The 15,223-nt window shown below is 36.3% G+C and overlaps 2 protein-coding genes across 10 annotated transcripts in view; one reads left to right on the top strand and one right to left on the bottom strand.

The window, feature by feature from the left end:
- The window catches only part of LOC139107221 (low density lipoprotein receptor adapter protein 1), a 25,296-nt gene extending 17,065 nt beyond the window's left edge, over positions 1-8,231 (bottom strand). Inside the window, exons 1-4 of one of the 5 annotated variants that reach the window (XM_070664685.1) lie at positions 7,913-8,231; positions 7,299-7,611; positions 7,070-7,138; positions 4,562-6,786 (exon numbers count right to left, since the gene is read on the bottom strand). In XM_070664685.1, the coding sequence (XP_070520786.1) occupies positions 4,562-4,607 (46 nt within the window). In that variant the 5' untranslated portion in view covers positions 4,608-6,786; positions 7,070-7,138; positions 7,299-7,611; positions 7,913-8,231. Of the gene's footprint in view, positions 1-4,561; positions 6,787-7,069; positions 7,139-7,259; positions 7,612-7,912 lie in introns of all 5 variants that reach the window. The other 4 variants (XM_070664668.1, XM_070664651.1, XM_070664660.1 and 1 more) reach the window with 4 other exon arrangements.
- Positions 1-15,223, top strand: part of LOC139107010 (klaroid protein) — a 24,320-nt gene extending 9,097 nt beyond the window's left edge. The window contains exons 1-14 of one of the 5 annotated variants that reach the window (XM_070664245.1): positions 8,433-8,449; positions 9,139-9,336; positions 9,413-9,775; positions 10,020-10,254; positions 10,364-10,500; positions 10,568-10,809; positions 10,981-11,166; positions 13,022-13,239; positions 13,305-13,379; positions 13,457-13,730; positions 13,800-13,940; positions 14,015-14,301; positions 14,386-14,478; positions 14,604-15,223. In XM_070664245.1, coding sequence (XP_070520346.1) covers positions 9,143-9,336; positions 9,413-9,775; positions 10,020-10,254; positions 10,364-10,500; positions 10,568-10,809; positions 10,981-11,166; positions 13,022-13,239; positions 13,305-13,379; positions 13,457-13,730; positions 13,800-13,940; positions 14,015-14,301; positions 14,386-14,478; positions 14,604-14,717 — 2,559 coding nt within the window. In that variant the 5' untranslated portion in view covers positions 8,433-8,449; positions 9,139-9,142 and the 3' untranslated portion in view covers positions 14,718-15,223. The other 4 variants (XM_070664236.1, XM_070664222.1, XM_070664229.1 and 1 more) reach the window with 4 other exon arrangements.

Here is a 15,223-nt window from a genome sequence, read left to right as displayed (position 1 = left end):
CGACGACGTCAACGCGTATTCGTTTGCGAAAGCTTCCCGCGCGCGGTCGAAATACACGCGAAATCGCAGAACGATTAGCGGCGCGTCTTCGTGACCGAGGCTCCGCGACCAGACTGAAATGGCAGTTAAGTCAGTCTAGAGATTTCACTCCTTGGAGGAAAAGAGAGGACCGCGTAAAAAGAGTGAGACGAGTAGATAAAGCCGATCGTCAATTGCGCGCGCTGTCCTTCTCGGAATTCTCGGAAACGCCGAGCTCGACGCCGAGTACTGTTTACGTCTTTTTTTTTCTCTCCCTTTTTTTTACGAACGTCCATCTGATCGCTCGAAGGATATAGTTTTTTCCAAGTCACGACGAGGCTCGGTTAAAACACCTCGCATTTGTCGAAGAGTCGCGATCGAAGATAGAAGCTCCCTGGGCTTCGACGAAAAGTCCAAGTCAGTTTTCCGAAACATTTTACGTTTATTCGCCGTGTATTCGCCGTTCTCTCGGCTCCGTCGAGCGGCTTAAGTGGCAAAAAATACCCACCCCTCCTCCCCCTCGTGTCTGCGCGAACTCGCTTTAACTCGGATGCACTTTAAACCACCCCCTTTCCCGCTCCACCTGGCTTTTCTAAACGACCGGGCCCGCTTTTGTCTCGCTCTTTTCAGCCCGAGGCTGCGCGAGATCCGTTAAATCGCCCTATCTCTTGGCCGGAGCCCGAGCTATTTTTTTTTTTTTATTATTTTGCTTTACCCGCGCCGTAAAAGAACTGGAACGAGAGTCATAGCTTTTTGTTCAAAGTATATTAGCATTGACGATAATAGGAAATACAATATATATATCATTCGCGACAATTTTTCGTTGATGTTCAAAAGCATAATATATATCAAAGTTTAAAGAAAATAACGCAAGAAAAAAGAAAAAAAAGCTCACGAGTTTTTCCACGCAACGGTTTCCACGTTATATGACATAAAAATTAGCCACGCGACGAGCCACACCGCGTCGCGCCGCGCAGCAATTAGCTCGGGCAAATCGAATTTCCATGCTAGAAATCTCGACAAAGCGGGTAGCCGAGAGGCAGCCGGGGCTGTCATTTAATTTGTATTTAAATTGAGTGCCGAGCCACCCTTTCGTTCTCCACCCTTTTGCCTTTCTCTCGCGGTTCTCTAGTAAACGCGATCGGAATAAAGTCATATCCGCGCGAAAGAGCCTTGTTTTATTTGCCGTTTCCCTCCCCTTCAAAGTTTTGACGTTGCGAATTTAAGTAGATATTTACGACGACGTTAATCGAACGTGAGAAATAACGAAAGAAATTGGGAAATATTACGATGCGAATAATTCCGACGAAAAAAAAAAAAAAAAAATATTGCGAAGTGCCTTCCAAGTCCACGAATAACACTCTAATTTTTGCGATCCTTCGGAATGAATGAGAAGAGACCGAAACGAGCACATTTAGGCATTATTAAAGTACGTGCCGTGAATACGGTGTCCGTACGAGTACGACGTAAGTCATTGCTTTAGGATATTCCTCATTAAGTCGAAACGAGCGATGCATGTTCCTCATCTCGCTGATGATTTTCCGGGACAATAGCTACGCGGAGTTAGTTGATTATCATTATCACCGCTACTGTCCGCTGTCCGGCTTGACTATTTACGTACATTCGCGCCGATAAGCGCGGCATGCAGAGCCATAAAGAATTTAATTAAATCATTAAGATTCTACCACCGCGACTACGCTCGTAAGAAATCCTGTTAAAGAACGATAGGTTATTTTCTCCGTTACGTCTTTCAAAGCAGGATTCTCGTACAAAGTACGCTCCGCGATTTAAAAAATTATGCAAAACGAAGTAGAAACGCATGTACGCACGTTGTCGGTGCACCAATATACGATATGAAACGCTGATTGCACAGCAATATCAGCAGGACATTAACAATCCGTTTACGAGGCACTTGCCAATCTGATGACGCAATTGAACGCGACGGAAGGAATATTCATGCGTCGTTCATCGCGTTGACATTTGATTATCTAGAATTGAAGTGACGTTGATGTTAAATTGTACAAAATGGAATCAAAGCTTAGCAGTAAACTTCAGTAGTCGATCACAGATGCATATGTTACGAGACGCTCTCGAGATACGCTTTTTCTTTTCTTTTTTTTTTTTTTTTGTAAGGATTTAATAACAAAAAGTTTTATATAATCTGCAATTACATGATATATCGATGTCGTGTAGAATAAAAAAAAAATAAAAATACGCGGAAATCAGACATATAATTTTACGTCAAAGTTTCTTTAAATGCGTGTTAATCTGATTACACCGCTTAAATAAAGAAACTAAATAGTTTTAATGACGTTTAATATTTTAATTAACTACTATTAATACGTAATATTTTACGAAAGCAGCGTCGAAAATATGTATGCACGCGTGCGTGCGCATTTAATATAAAAAGCGAAAGAGACAGTCTTTCATATTTCGACGGAAATCTCGTAGTTAGTATAAACTAAAATCACGCGGATCGTTTGCGGATTTATGCATGTTATATGTGATCAATAATCAGCACGCGAAGGGGTCGCATTACGGATATATAACGCAAGTCAATGCGTGCATTACCATAATCTTGAAGGTGAATCTATTACGGCGCTTATTGCGAATAATCGCGTTAATTCCGACGCTGCGTTGCTCCTGTTACAGCGGTTTTCTGTTATCACTCGCCGACGTTTCTCAGCCGCGCATAGTCGCCGTTAATCTTGCCGAGCAAGCTCTCGGGAAATTACGAAATTGCCGTGCGTTTCGATAAATACCGCGGTTACTGCGACTTTAATAAACCATACGAGTCCCGTCCCGATAACCGAGTTAGCAATAATTATGAAATAAAAGCAGACAACTATTTAAAAAAAAAAAAAAAAAAAAAGAAATGGTACAGCAAATATAAAATACACAAAAAGTACATAAATTGGAATACACATACATAAAATTAAGATACACTAAACTCTTGCCTGTTTTACATTTTTCGTTAATTAAGGGGCAGATAAAAATTGCTAATTTATATCTTGTAGTTATTTGTGCATTGATTTTACTTGCTTGAATAATTGATGAATACCTGATCAATAAGCCAAGCTTTTGTAAAGCGTATTATGGTATATGGTGCATTTGATAGAAAAATATTCAACGTTAAATATTCGTTTCGTATCTTCATTTCATAATTAACGGAGATGAATACATTGAAATGTGATATGTTTTAATATTTATGCTGGTATTTTATTCTACTTTTTTTCTCTTTTTTTTTTTTCTAAACTGCATGGATAAAATTGTATGATAGGATTTTATCAGAGAATATAATATCTTTATATATTAAAAAAAAAAAATACAAAAAAAACCTAGCGGTGCATTGTAATTTGTAATCAACAATGAAATAACGTCCGCGCGCGTTTACGTGTGTATTCCTAATTGTTAGTGAAATAATAAAATTAATAAATATCAAACTGGACGTGCAAAAAGTTTACGCGCCACAATTGTGTTTTAATACAATCCGTGCGTGCCAACTTTTTTTTTTTGCACGTCAGTTTGGTCTTTATTAATTTCATTATTTTACTAACAATAAAAATATATAGCCACACTCCAATTTATGTACCGTTAATTTTAATGAGAATCGCCAAGTCTACCTTTTATATGCTTTTTCATTAAACACGACGGCTGCATCGCGTAAAACATTTTCCCCCGAGAGAATCCCTTCAATTAATCAAGCCGGGTTGCCTTTGTGCACATGGCGCACTACGATATTTACACTTTATTCGTCATTTTGGAAATTTTTCCGAAAGTAATCATCGTTTCTAGAAGGTCAGTCATACGTTGCCAATATCGTATCATCGCGACGGCGTAACGAGGCGTCATTTAATTATCATTTTCGGAAGGCAAAATATTCGAATCCGCCACGACATGTTGTGATTAAAATAAACTTGAAATATTTCATTTACCATACACATGTATGGCATATGATACTCTATAACACACTCCAAATGACATCTTTTACAAGCCGCTAAATTAATCGCTAGCGCACCTATGCGTTTCGGTTTTTTTTTTTTTTTTTTCTTTTATTAGATATAGCTGTAGGATAAATTTCACGTTTTTACGATTAACGATCGCGTTTAATTGAAACATAACGGCAGTGTAATACTCAACTTTAGGTATCCTTATAAATATTAATTAAAAAATTAAACTCGTATTCACCATAACGTTGAATTAAAAATTTTTAATCAAGTATTATTCGGTCATTAAATCTGCGACAAAATATAACGTAATTAGAATTTTTCTTTTTTTTTTTTTTTTTTTTTTTTTTGACATTTAACTTCTACGTTTTTCTCATAAGAATTGACGTAAATGTCAATGATAACGAGACCGATAACATGTGGAGTGTCGTTGGAAATTGTTAAATCTACAATCGACATATTCCTTTGCTTCTTAAAAAAAAACCAAGTTATTTTATTCACGATTAAATGCGGAGTAAAATTTTATTTAACATTGCGAGCTTTTCTTTTACTTTTTTTTTTAACACGCCTCTTTGAATCAACCAAACTCAACTTACTCTTATGCTTCGAGCTGCTTTTCCACAATCCTCTGAGGAACGACATCCCGGTCCAGCCCAGAATCGACAATTCCAGCAGCTCCCGAAATCCTCTTCCTTGTTATAATCTGCTTCGTCAGCTTTGAGTCCGTTTGAAAGTTCGTCTCTCACTCATAAGTGATGCTGCCAGTTTCGCGCCACGTCGAGAACGTATATATCCGAAATCGATCGACTTGACATCGCTTTATCGACACCGCGTATCTCTGGGCTTCCTCTAGAAAGCCACGAAAACGAAATCCGTGGAGAAACGAACAGCTGTTCGCGCCGCACCAGATATCTCTTCAGAGCACTCGCGGAAACGCGTTGCCGCGATGGATGCGCGCCGCGATGTGAACCGTCCGGAACAGTTCATAGCGCTGCTTCGCCCTTGTGAGCGAATACGCGCTCATGCGCAGCATCCCGGATTCGTCCTTGTTTCTCCCTTTTTCTCTTTCTCCTATCGGCAGCCCGGATTCCGGTTCCGCTTCCGAACTGGATCTCACGCCGAAAGTAAAGATTATTTTCACGCGTACCGCGGCGCAAATGAGATCGGCATTCTGGACCAATTTTCGAAGTAGGCAACGGAAATATTGCAGAGAAATTTTGAAAAAAGAAAAAAAAAATAGTTGAGGCAGATCCCAAAAATTAGAAAATTAATATTTATATTTATTTAGTTGTTTTTATTTTTTTCTATTTTTTTAATAAATATAAAAATAAATACAAAAACATTTTTTAATTTACGTAGCTGTGTAAAAATGGTAAAAAAAAATTAAACACGAGGTCAATCACTAATGGGGAAATCACTGCACATTTTTCTGAAAATATATTGCGGCAATACAGCAATAAAACAGGTAATATTAATACCAGCGATACATAAAAAAAGAAATAATATATTAAAAATACTGAGCGATATCAAAGACAATACTCACAATGAAATAAGAATATTAAGAACAACCTATTAGAGCGGTACAATGATAACATTAGCAATAAAATGTACCGTATTGTCAAAAACGGCAATCACCGTACATATTTTTAAATAGCGATTGACCTCCTCGATCAAACATAATTAAAGTGATTATCGTTCAGTAGATTACAAAGCAATTTCATGTTTATTTCCATCGACAAACATAGTCGCCAGGAAATTGTTGCGTCGTTCAGGCACGTTCCAGAAGTACAGGACGAGAGTCTCGCCACCTAATTTCATGGGAGATGCTTGCCCTAAACTTACGGAAACTGAACTTCGCTCGATAATCCCGTGGTAAATAACGACCCCACCCAGTCGTTTTAACACGCTTGCCGTTTTTGTACCTATGCGTATCAAAGCTAACAAAAATTATAATCTCTTAAGAAAGAAATAATAACGTAAGGAAAAGGAAAAAAAGAGAGTCAGAAATCCGTCGGCAGGGAAAAAATAATTTTGCAAACGTTAGATTATAAGCGACCGTGTTACTTGCGCTTGCACGCACATGAAAAAAAAAGGTATCAAATCCTTGTCCGAGATCGGCTGATGCAAGTCTAAAGCGAGCTCTCGCGATGGAAAGGCCGGACACGCGAAAGAATTCAGAGTTGGGAATGTGTAAGTATAACGAGTTATCGTTGTCGTCTCGTGAGTTTGAGAAGAAGGCCGCGATTACAGTTACGAGAGAAAAAAAAGAAAGAAAGAAAAAAAAGGGAGTAGTTGCGAAAGTGGAGGAGAGATAATTGAGCTGAACGGGAATGCGTGCTAATACTGACTGATGCAACAATCGAACCTCTGGTCAACATTTTCTTACTGCTAAAAGAAATATAGACTGGAATCGTCTTTCTTTTTTTTTTCTTTACTCTTTTCCTCTTTGTCCTCAATTTCGAAATATCTCGGGGTCAATTTAACTTTCTCTCGACGCTTCGTCAATTAATCGATGCAATTAAATCAAGTAATTTCATGTTAAATATTCTGTTACGTACTACGAATCGATCTCCGTCTTTCATTTTTTTCTTTCATTAAAATGTCTTTTTTAATTGATATTTGCAAAGCGGATATGATAACGCTCCTATTCTTAAAGAACACAAATGCCATTGTCGCCTTATTATCGTAATAGCCATTTATAACAGTTTAACGATGGTCAAAAAGACGCTCTTTATCATTCTAAGCATGAAATCGTAACGAGAACGTTTCTTTATTCTTTTATCGGAAAACGTAGCGCAAACAACGTCAACTTTTCTATTTCCTATAAAAATTGACAAGTTATAATTGATTAAAACACGTTTGATAATGCGCAGTCTGTATAATACGTATTCTCTTTGTTTTATCTTGATGTAAGCACGAAAGATGCTATACTGATCATACGACTCAAAGTATAGTTTTTTTCTTTTTTTTTAACAAGCCACTTATGTAATGGTATCTATCTAACTGCAGACTTTTCTACACCGCGTAATTTCGTTTACGTTAGCTCGCTTATCCAATGATTAATCTATTATAAAATCTAGATTGCTCATCAGTTTGTTACTTACTTGTCCATGCATCTGTATGATATCATCCACAGTTCTACGTGTCCAACGTGGTAAGTGGAATATTTAAGACTAAAAATAAAAAAATTAAAATCATATTATATACGTATAAATAAAGCACATACTAAATTATAAAATTTATAGATATTTAAGAATAATATCGTAGAAGTTATTATTTTTTAAATAAATATACCATCATTAAATCTGGTGATTGCAAATAATAAACAATTACTTCTTTGAGTTTCGACAGCAGGTGACACTCTTTTCTAGATTCTTATCGTAGCAGCATTGTATAGCTCATGGTAGGCTCAGATATCATCGTCAAAAAAAGTATTCCGCAAATGTAGGAATTTGTCTATGGTTACCACAGCTACTGTATTATCTGTTGTTTCAAAACGATGCCCATCACTCTGTGATAGTTTCAATACCTTTGGCAATTTTCCAAGCCTTTTAGAGTAGCAACAGTTATATCGCTGATTGTCGTCATATCTAAACTGCTGTCGCATTTCCTTCATTGTCTTCAAAACTGTATGTTTACCAGGAATCTACAAAAAAAAACGTCATCGTGAGCATTTCCCATAAACAGATACGTAATTTCCACGTCCTAATTATCATCCTATATTATTATCCTCTGTAAAAATAAATTAATGCATATTATATAACTTCAAATAAGTTATAAAATATTGGCGTCCAAACACGAGGAGAGCTCGATACGGCTATAACCTCAAAGAAAAGCATCTCGCCACAACGTTAACTTAAAAAGTACAGATAAACGTGGCTCGAAAGAAATTAAACGACACAGGATTAAAAGTAGAATACGTTCGAAGGAGAAAACTCTTCAATTACCTTAGATTCGGGAGCTGTAAATCGAGATCCATATAATCGGAATGTAAGTCATTAATTTTCCTTCCTCCATAATTCACGTTCTTCGACTCGCCCATCTCTTTTAAAACTATTCAATGCTCGATCGACGTAAGCAAAATTAATTTTGCTCACACGCAACGGTACAAAATTAGGCATTTTTATTTGTTTCTACGTTTTACCGGGTCACGCAACGCTAAACGGATCGTTTTGCTTCTTCTGCAGATCGATATGAGTATATTTGCGATGCAAATATAACGCGGGAAATACGCGAGACGCGATTGATGATCGCGCAAGAAGCATGACGTCGATATATCAAAAGGAAGGCGAGAAAAATGTATAAACGTCGGAAATGACGAGTTCTCCTCCGCCCCGCCACCCACTGTCGGTAAATCGGTGAAAACTGCGAGTGCATGAATCATCGGGCGAAGTGCGCACGCACTTGGCGTTTTCTACGCGTCGACGGGACGTGCGTGCGCGTTTACCGTACAATGTGCACGTTGCACATACTCTCGCAACAGTGTGAGTAACGACTCCCACGCGCTGCGCGAATGCCGCCGCTGGCGGGATAGCGCGTGATACGAGTTCATCCCTTTTTTTTTCCCTTTTCAACGTAAAACGCATCCCGCGGTCTTCGCGCCGCGCGTGTTGCGCAACGCGGGGTACAGCTCGCCGTTGTCGTCGTCGCGCGTCCCATTAGCGTCCGGCTGTGCGCGCGGAAACGGTAAGTTTTTTTTTTTCCTTCTTTTTTCTATAAATAGCGATGTCAAGCCGCGACTCTTGACGCCGCGGTAGCCTGAGTCCACCGCGTCGCGGACCAGTCGCCGACGTTGACGGTAGATAGGACGCACGGCGTTCTTTCGGTCTTCTCGTAACGGACGACGTGCGCATCATCCGCGTGGAAAGCAACGTGAGCGACGACATCGCCGCCGCGGTACTTTCAGCGGGGCCGCGCGAACGCGAGGACAGGCTAGAAATAGGGATTCGATGGAAGGACCGTTCTGCGTCCTTCGTGGAGGGGTGCTATTTTTAGACGGAGTATGTTCGGGCGTATGTTCTCCCCCGTGCGGCTCCCGCGATTCTTTCATGAAAGCGAGCGATAACCTTTGGCCGTCTGTACCGCCCGCGGGAAAGAGATAGTGCTCGTTCATAGAAAAAGGCGTCTCACATTTCGATCCCTTCTGTTACCTGTGCGCTTCTTTGTTTGGCAGAAGGATGGAGAGCGAGCAGCATCACTATGAGCTCCGAAGCAGGAGCAGATCGCGTTCCCACACGCCCATGGTCACGAGCCATCCCCTGGATCCAGAGGTAACGGAGCATCATTATGATCTCAGAAACTGGAGCCGGGAAAGATCACGCACGCCTGGCGAGGTGACCAGCAGCAGCAGACAATCTGCATCGAGATCGTTGTAAGTAGTTAATTTATTACGAATGCAGAATTATATATAAGCTTTATTTTTATCTTTCACATTTTTATAACTGTAGAGCTGGTAATGTAAAGACGTATGATAAGAATATGGACACTATAGAAGAAAGCAAAGAGGGATCTATCACAGAAAGTCTGACCGATACCCAAAGCACGAAATCTGAGAGTTCTAGCGTTACTGTGAAAAAAGCAGAACGCAGGTCGGAACGCCAACGGGCCAAAAAACAAATATTTGCCAATGGCCAAAGTGAAAGTAAGGAGGATGTGTCTGATCAAATAAAGACAAAGCATAGGCACAAAAGTGTTACACCACGCAGAGTACTTACTAGTGACTATTCGTCCGAAGAAGGAGAGAGAGAAGATCCTCCAAGTAGACCAGGATCAGCCTATGAAATTTACAAGCAGGCTGGCGAGTGGTGGAAGTATGTATATTTTTAATTTTATTCTATACGTACGTCAAATGTATTTTCAGTTATATACCGTTTACTTTAAAAGTGACCTTTCTATGGGATAAATAAACGTTTAAATAATATCTTCTTGTAATAAGCACCAGTCACAAGGAATAAGTCAAATTGTTAGTGCTGATAAAAAAAGGAAAACGCTAGAATTAAATTAATTTGCATTTATTACTTGTAAAATAACGTGACATACTTTTAAACGTTTCAGCGTTTTCCCAAAGACAGACTATACGTATTCGCCGGCGTCACAGTGTCGTTATGAAATAGCCCCAGGTGTATTAGCTATGCCTAATATGTCGAGGCGATCTATACACACGAACGACAACGGTAATACCGTATCTGAAATCAGTCGTCGTAATTTAAGTCAGATTTCACGAACAACGACAGAAAGCGGAATCGGTGACATGGACGATTTAAAAGAGACTGCCTCTAAAATTCATTCGGTAAGTTATGTTACTATTTTAAATAATTAAATAATTGTTTTTCTATTATATTTTTTTTATTTGATATATTATGACATCATATTTGCATTGTAAAATTATATATTTTTAGTTTGAAGATAATTATGGCTCGTGCATTTCGAATTCTTCGAAAGCGACTCTGTATACAAAGACACAAGTTGAAATGTTTACAAGTCACAAAGAGGAAGTAGTTTATTCGGAGCCTGGACATTCAAATTTTCGGATAAGGTAATTCTTCGTCATTAAATTAAATTAAATTTTGTCATATAAAATTAATACGATCTTATTTCAACAGATCTTGGGCGAACACTCCGCTCGAAGAGCATGATGCATTTCGCGCCGATTCTGATACTGAATTGGACGACGTTTGCGTAAGATCATCGATTAAAACAAATCGAAGTTGGAAAATTGTGCAGTGGTTTACATATTTTACAACTTTTATTGTCGCTTGCTTCAGAAAAACTGTTGAAGTCTTTAAGTTCCGAACAGATAGAAAAAAGCGCTGTTATGATGCACAAATTTCTCGACTATCTAATGGTACATATTTATTTTACATTGGTATAGATTTAAAAATATATAATATAATATTTTATAAATATAAAAAAATATTTCTAATTAAATATATATAATGTAATATCTTTTTAGAATTTAATTTAATAGCGCATCAAGCAATATAATCACTAATTCTCTAATTATTTATTGTTATAGAATCCAAATGGAGCAAATTGTGGCAATTTTTCGATCGTTACACGCACAAAATGTACTTTTTCTTCGTCAGGATACTCGTATTTGATGCTTGGTTGTTGAGTCGATTTACTAGCATTAGGAAATTGCTGCAAAACAGAGCCCCGAGAATTCTGTGGATCACACTTCTACCATTACTGTTTTTATTTGGTAAGTTTCGTCTTATTTAAAAAAAACACGTAAAAAAAAATAAAAGATATAGTTAGAATTCCTTTTTTACCGATCCACATGCTATCTGAACTGATCCAAGCACAATCAGACCAATGTCTTTCACAGGACCTGAAAGACGGATAAACCTATCCTGGCCTTTGTCTTGTTTTTTGTTCCAGGGGCTTACATCGCGCAGAGGCATTATTCCACTTTTGCGGATTCTCTGCGCAATGTCCAATATGGTGTCACTGAGACGACTTATCACATCTTTAACAATATATTCGACTTTGTGTCTCTTATCTATGAGTCATTTACAAAATATTTTGCATATTGCAAAAATTACATTATGCACTTCTTACCGAGTGTGAACGTGTCTTTGCCTGAAATACCTCGTATTGGGTGGAATATAAAGTGGTGATTAATTGAAAAACTTAATTTAGGATAATAATATAATAATTCAGTTTGAATGGATGAAAGTAATTGTTAAACATTGATATTATAAAAAGTTTCTTTTAATTATGATAAAAGTAAAATGCTATTGTATTGAAAATTTTCATTGAAATTACTAATATTTTTTTTAGAACATGTATACTCTTTCATCCAGTTCGTTCTGAAATTAATAATTATGTGTGATTTAATTATTTTTTGTTTTTGTCTATATGATAAAGTCAGTATATTATTATTATATTATTTATTGCCTTCTAATTTACAATTTTAATAATTCTACACTGGTGCAATAATATATTTGATATGATACGATTGCATAAAATTACCATGTAACATGGCATGTGCTGACATATTATTTCGAGTATGCTATTTTTTTTTTTAATATTTAAATCAAATAATGAAATGTTCCTTACATTATGGCTGGCATTACGATATATACATATCGTAATATTTCTATACTGACTATTAGTTAACAGTGTTTGTTTCTTTTTGTTTTTATTAATAGATTAATATCTTTTTGTGTGGGGAATATATTTATCGATATATGTCTATATTTATTTAAATATTATACATATAATTATATGTTTGTGCTACATTTCAAAAACTAACTGGTCATGTTACTTAGTCATTTATACTGTATTTCAATTAACTGGTCACATTAGTCATTTTTCTGTTATATATTATATATATTCTGTTACTTATTTTGTTTTCTTGTAATAATTAATCTTATAGGTGCAAGTCACATAATATATTTAATTTAATCGTTATTGAATAAAAGAAAATTAAAGGGTTTTTTTTCAGTTAACCACCACATATACCGTTCTTGTCGTTACACGCTTGAAAATTAATATATTTTGATGTAGCAGTTATTATTAGATATTATATCTATATTGTAAAAACACGTTCATACATAATAAAATATTTTTCATGTCTATAATATTAGTAGTCTTTTGAATACAGTCCGTTAGAGTGATATAGCGTCATGGTGTCACAATTGAGCGTTTTATTGAAAATTTTAAAAAGCGATAAGAATGTTTTGTGATGGGAGAAGGATAGGGGGAGGATTACTCTACTGGGAGTTAAAAATCGGAGTGCGTAGTGCTTGAAATACTTGGAATCGTGATCGCGATTGATATCAACGAAACGGTGAGTTTCTTCGTTCTATCCTTCTCTCGGTTACCATATTGCATAATAGTTCCACTTTAAACAATTACGTCATTGTAATTGCTCTGTGCCATCGAAATTTAAAATGTATCTAAGACGTATGAATCCTGTCATTATAAATTTAATTGGACAGTTGCTGTGGCACTAACTTTGTGTTGGAACACTGTTCAATACAGTAACAGGAGAAGGAGATCGCACAATTATTTGCATTGTTAAATATTTGGAGATATGAAATTTGTTTCAGGTGGTTGGTGTATAGTACAATATTTATCGCTTCTTTCTGATATTAAAAGTATACCCGATGTTGCGACAAAAAAATCATTACTTGACATACAATGGAAGGACCGTAAATATGAGGAAGAAATATCGACTAATAATAAAATAATGAATGAAGACTTAGCTGTAAAAGTTGATTTAATTAACAAGATAGAGGTTTTCGAAAATAGACAAATGCATCAAATGGTATAAATATAAATTCTTTTTTTACAAATGTTATTTGTATGTTCTATAACTTTATTTTTTTTTAGGAATACCTTTTAAATATTACTCAGACTCTGGAAGAGCGTTGGCAAAGCGATAACGATTTTCGGAAGGAATATGATGTAAGCTTAAATTAATATTATTAAAAAATTTATATTAATAGTGAAAATCTCGAATTTTATAACGAATATTTTTTCAGAACAAAATTATTGATATGGAAAATAAACTGAACGTTGATGAGCTAAAAAATATAGCATACAGCGAACTCAAGGTTATCAAATATGAATTTGAAAAATTACAAAAGCTGTATTCGGAATTAAAATCTTGTTGCAACGCCAATTCAGAATCCATTACCACTCAGGATGTAGAAAAGCATGTAGAAAAGATTTTAGTTAGCTATTTACCTCCAGGAGTTTCGAAAGAAGATCTCGTAAAAAATATGCAAAATTTATTTGCATCTTCTAATAACAAAAGTATGTTTTTAGGATATGCTTAAATATATTTTATGTCTATACATTACATATTAATTAATATTTTTACAGATCAAAGGAGTTTTAATGGTGACGATGACAATTCAAATGTTCGTGTCTCGGATGAACACGTACGTAAAATAGTAAAAGAAGTTTTGCGAATTTATGACGCAGATAAAACGGGTCAAGTTGATTACGCTTTGGAAACAGCAGGTATTGTATCGTGCGAATAAATAAAGAAATAATAGTCAACGATAAGTATTTCTAATAAATACTTTTACTTGCAGGGGGTCAGATTATTAGTACGCGATGCACTCAGCGATATGACATAAAGACGAGAGCCTACAGTTTATTTGGTTTCCCGCTGTATTACGAAAGCAATAACCCGCGGACAGTGATACAGGGAAATCCGATACAACCAGGAGTTTGTTGGGCTTTCCAAGATTTTCCCGGATATCTTTTGATACAATTGCGAAACGCTATTTATGTAACTGGGTTCACTTTAGAGCACGTCTCTAAATTGATTTTACCGAATGAAAACATGTCGAGTGCGCCCAGAAAGTTCAATGTCTGGGTACGTAATATACAATTTTTTAAATCAAGTTTTATTAATTAATCAAAATTTATGTATTTTGTTTTTACTCTTTAACTGCTGCAGGGATTGTTTAGCGAGAACGATCTCGAGCCTGTGATGTTCGGGGAATATGAATTTATGTATTCCGACGAAAGTTTGCAATATTTTCCAGTACAGGTAAATTACTTTAAATAAATTTTTAATAAATTTATAGAAATATATTGGCACATAAATTTCTTTAGTTTGGTTAGCGTTACAGTAATTGTTAATGACTTAATAATTTTCTTTTTTTTTTTACACAGAATACAGAGATCAATAGACCATATGAATATATAGAATTAAGGATACACAGCAATCACGGACAGCTAGAGTACACGTGTTTATACAGATTCCGCGTTCATGGGAGACCAGCTTAGGAATTAAATTCAATCATGCCAAAGTTCCTGTTCACAAAACATTCGCGAGATCGTTTAAGCAGCAGCAAGAACGAGCCACAATTTTTCTCCAATAATGTGCCTTCAATTACCGCCGGTCGACGATAAACGTAACAATTCTGCCACAGCACAACTATAACTGTAACTATACTTGTGAATAGCTCGATTATTTAATGCTTTTAAAATAGATTTTTAATGAAGTGAACAAAATATTTCATACACGCGCCGATATTTAATTCATGCACGGCGGAAATCATTTCCGTCATCACTTAAACGCATCGTGTACTGTATATACATTCAATAATGTCAATAATTTATATTGATCGAGAAGATTGCACGATTGATCAGGTCAAGCAGGAAAATGATCACTTACGGCTGTTAGCCCAATAGTGTTCTACGATTATTGCTTATATATATAAATATCTTCACTACATGGCCTTGCTACAATGATTACCCGAGTAAAGCATTTTAAAAGAAAAAAAAAAAAA

The sequence above is a fragment of the Cardiocondyla obscurior genome, linkage group LG01 (assembly GCF_019399895.1).
Source record: "Cardiocondyla obscurior isolate alpha-2009 linkage group LG01, Cobs3.1, whole genome shotgun sequence".
Taxonomy (NCBI): Eukaryota; Metazoa; Arthropoda; class Insecta; order Hymenoptera; family Formicidae; genus Cardiocondyla; species Cardiocondyla obscurior.
This window is presented reverse-complemented; position numbering and strand designations above follow the sequence as displayed.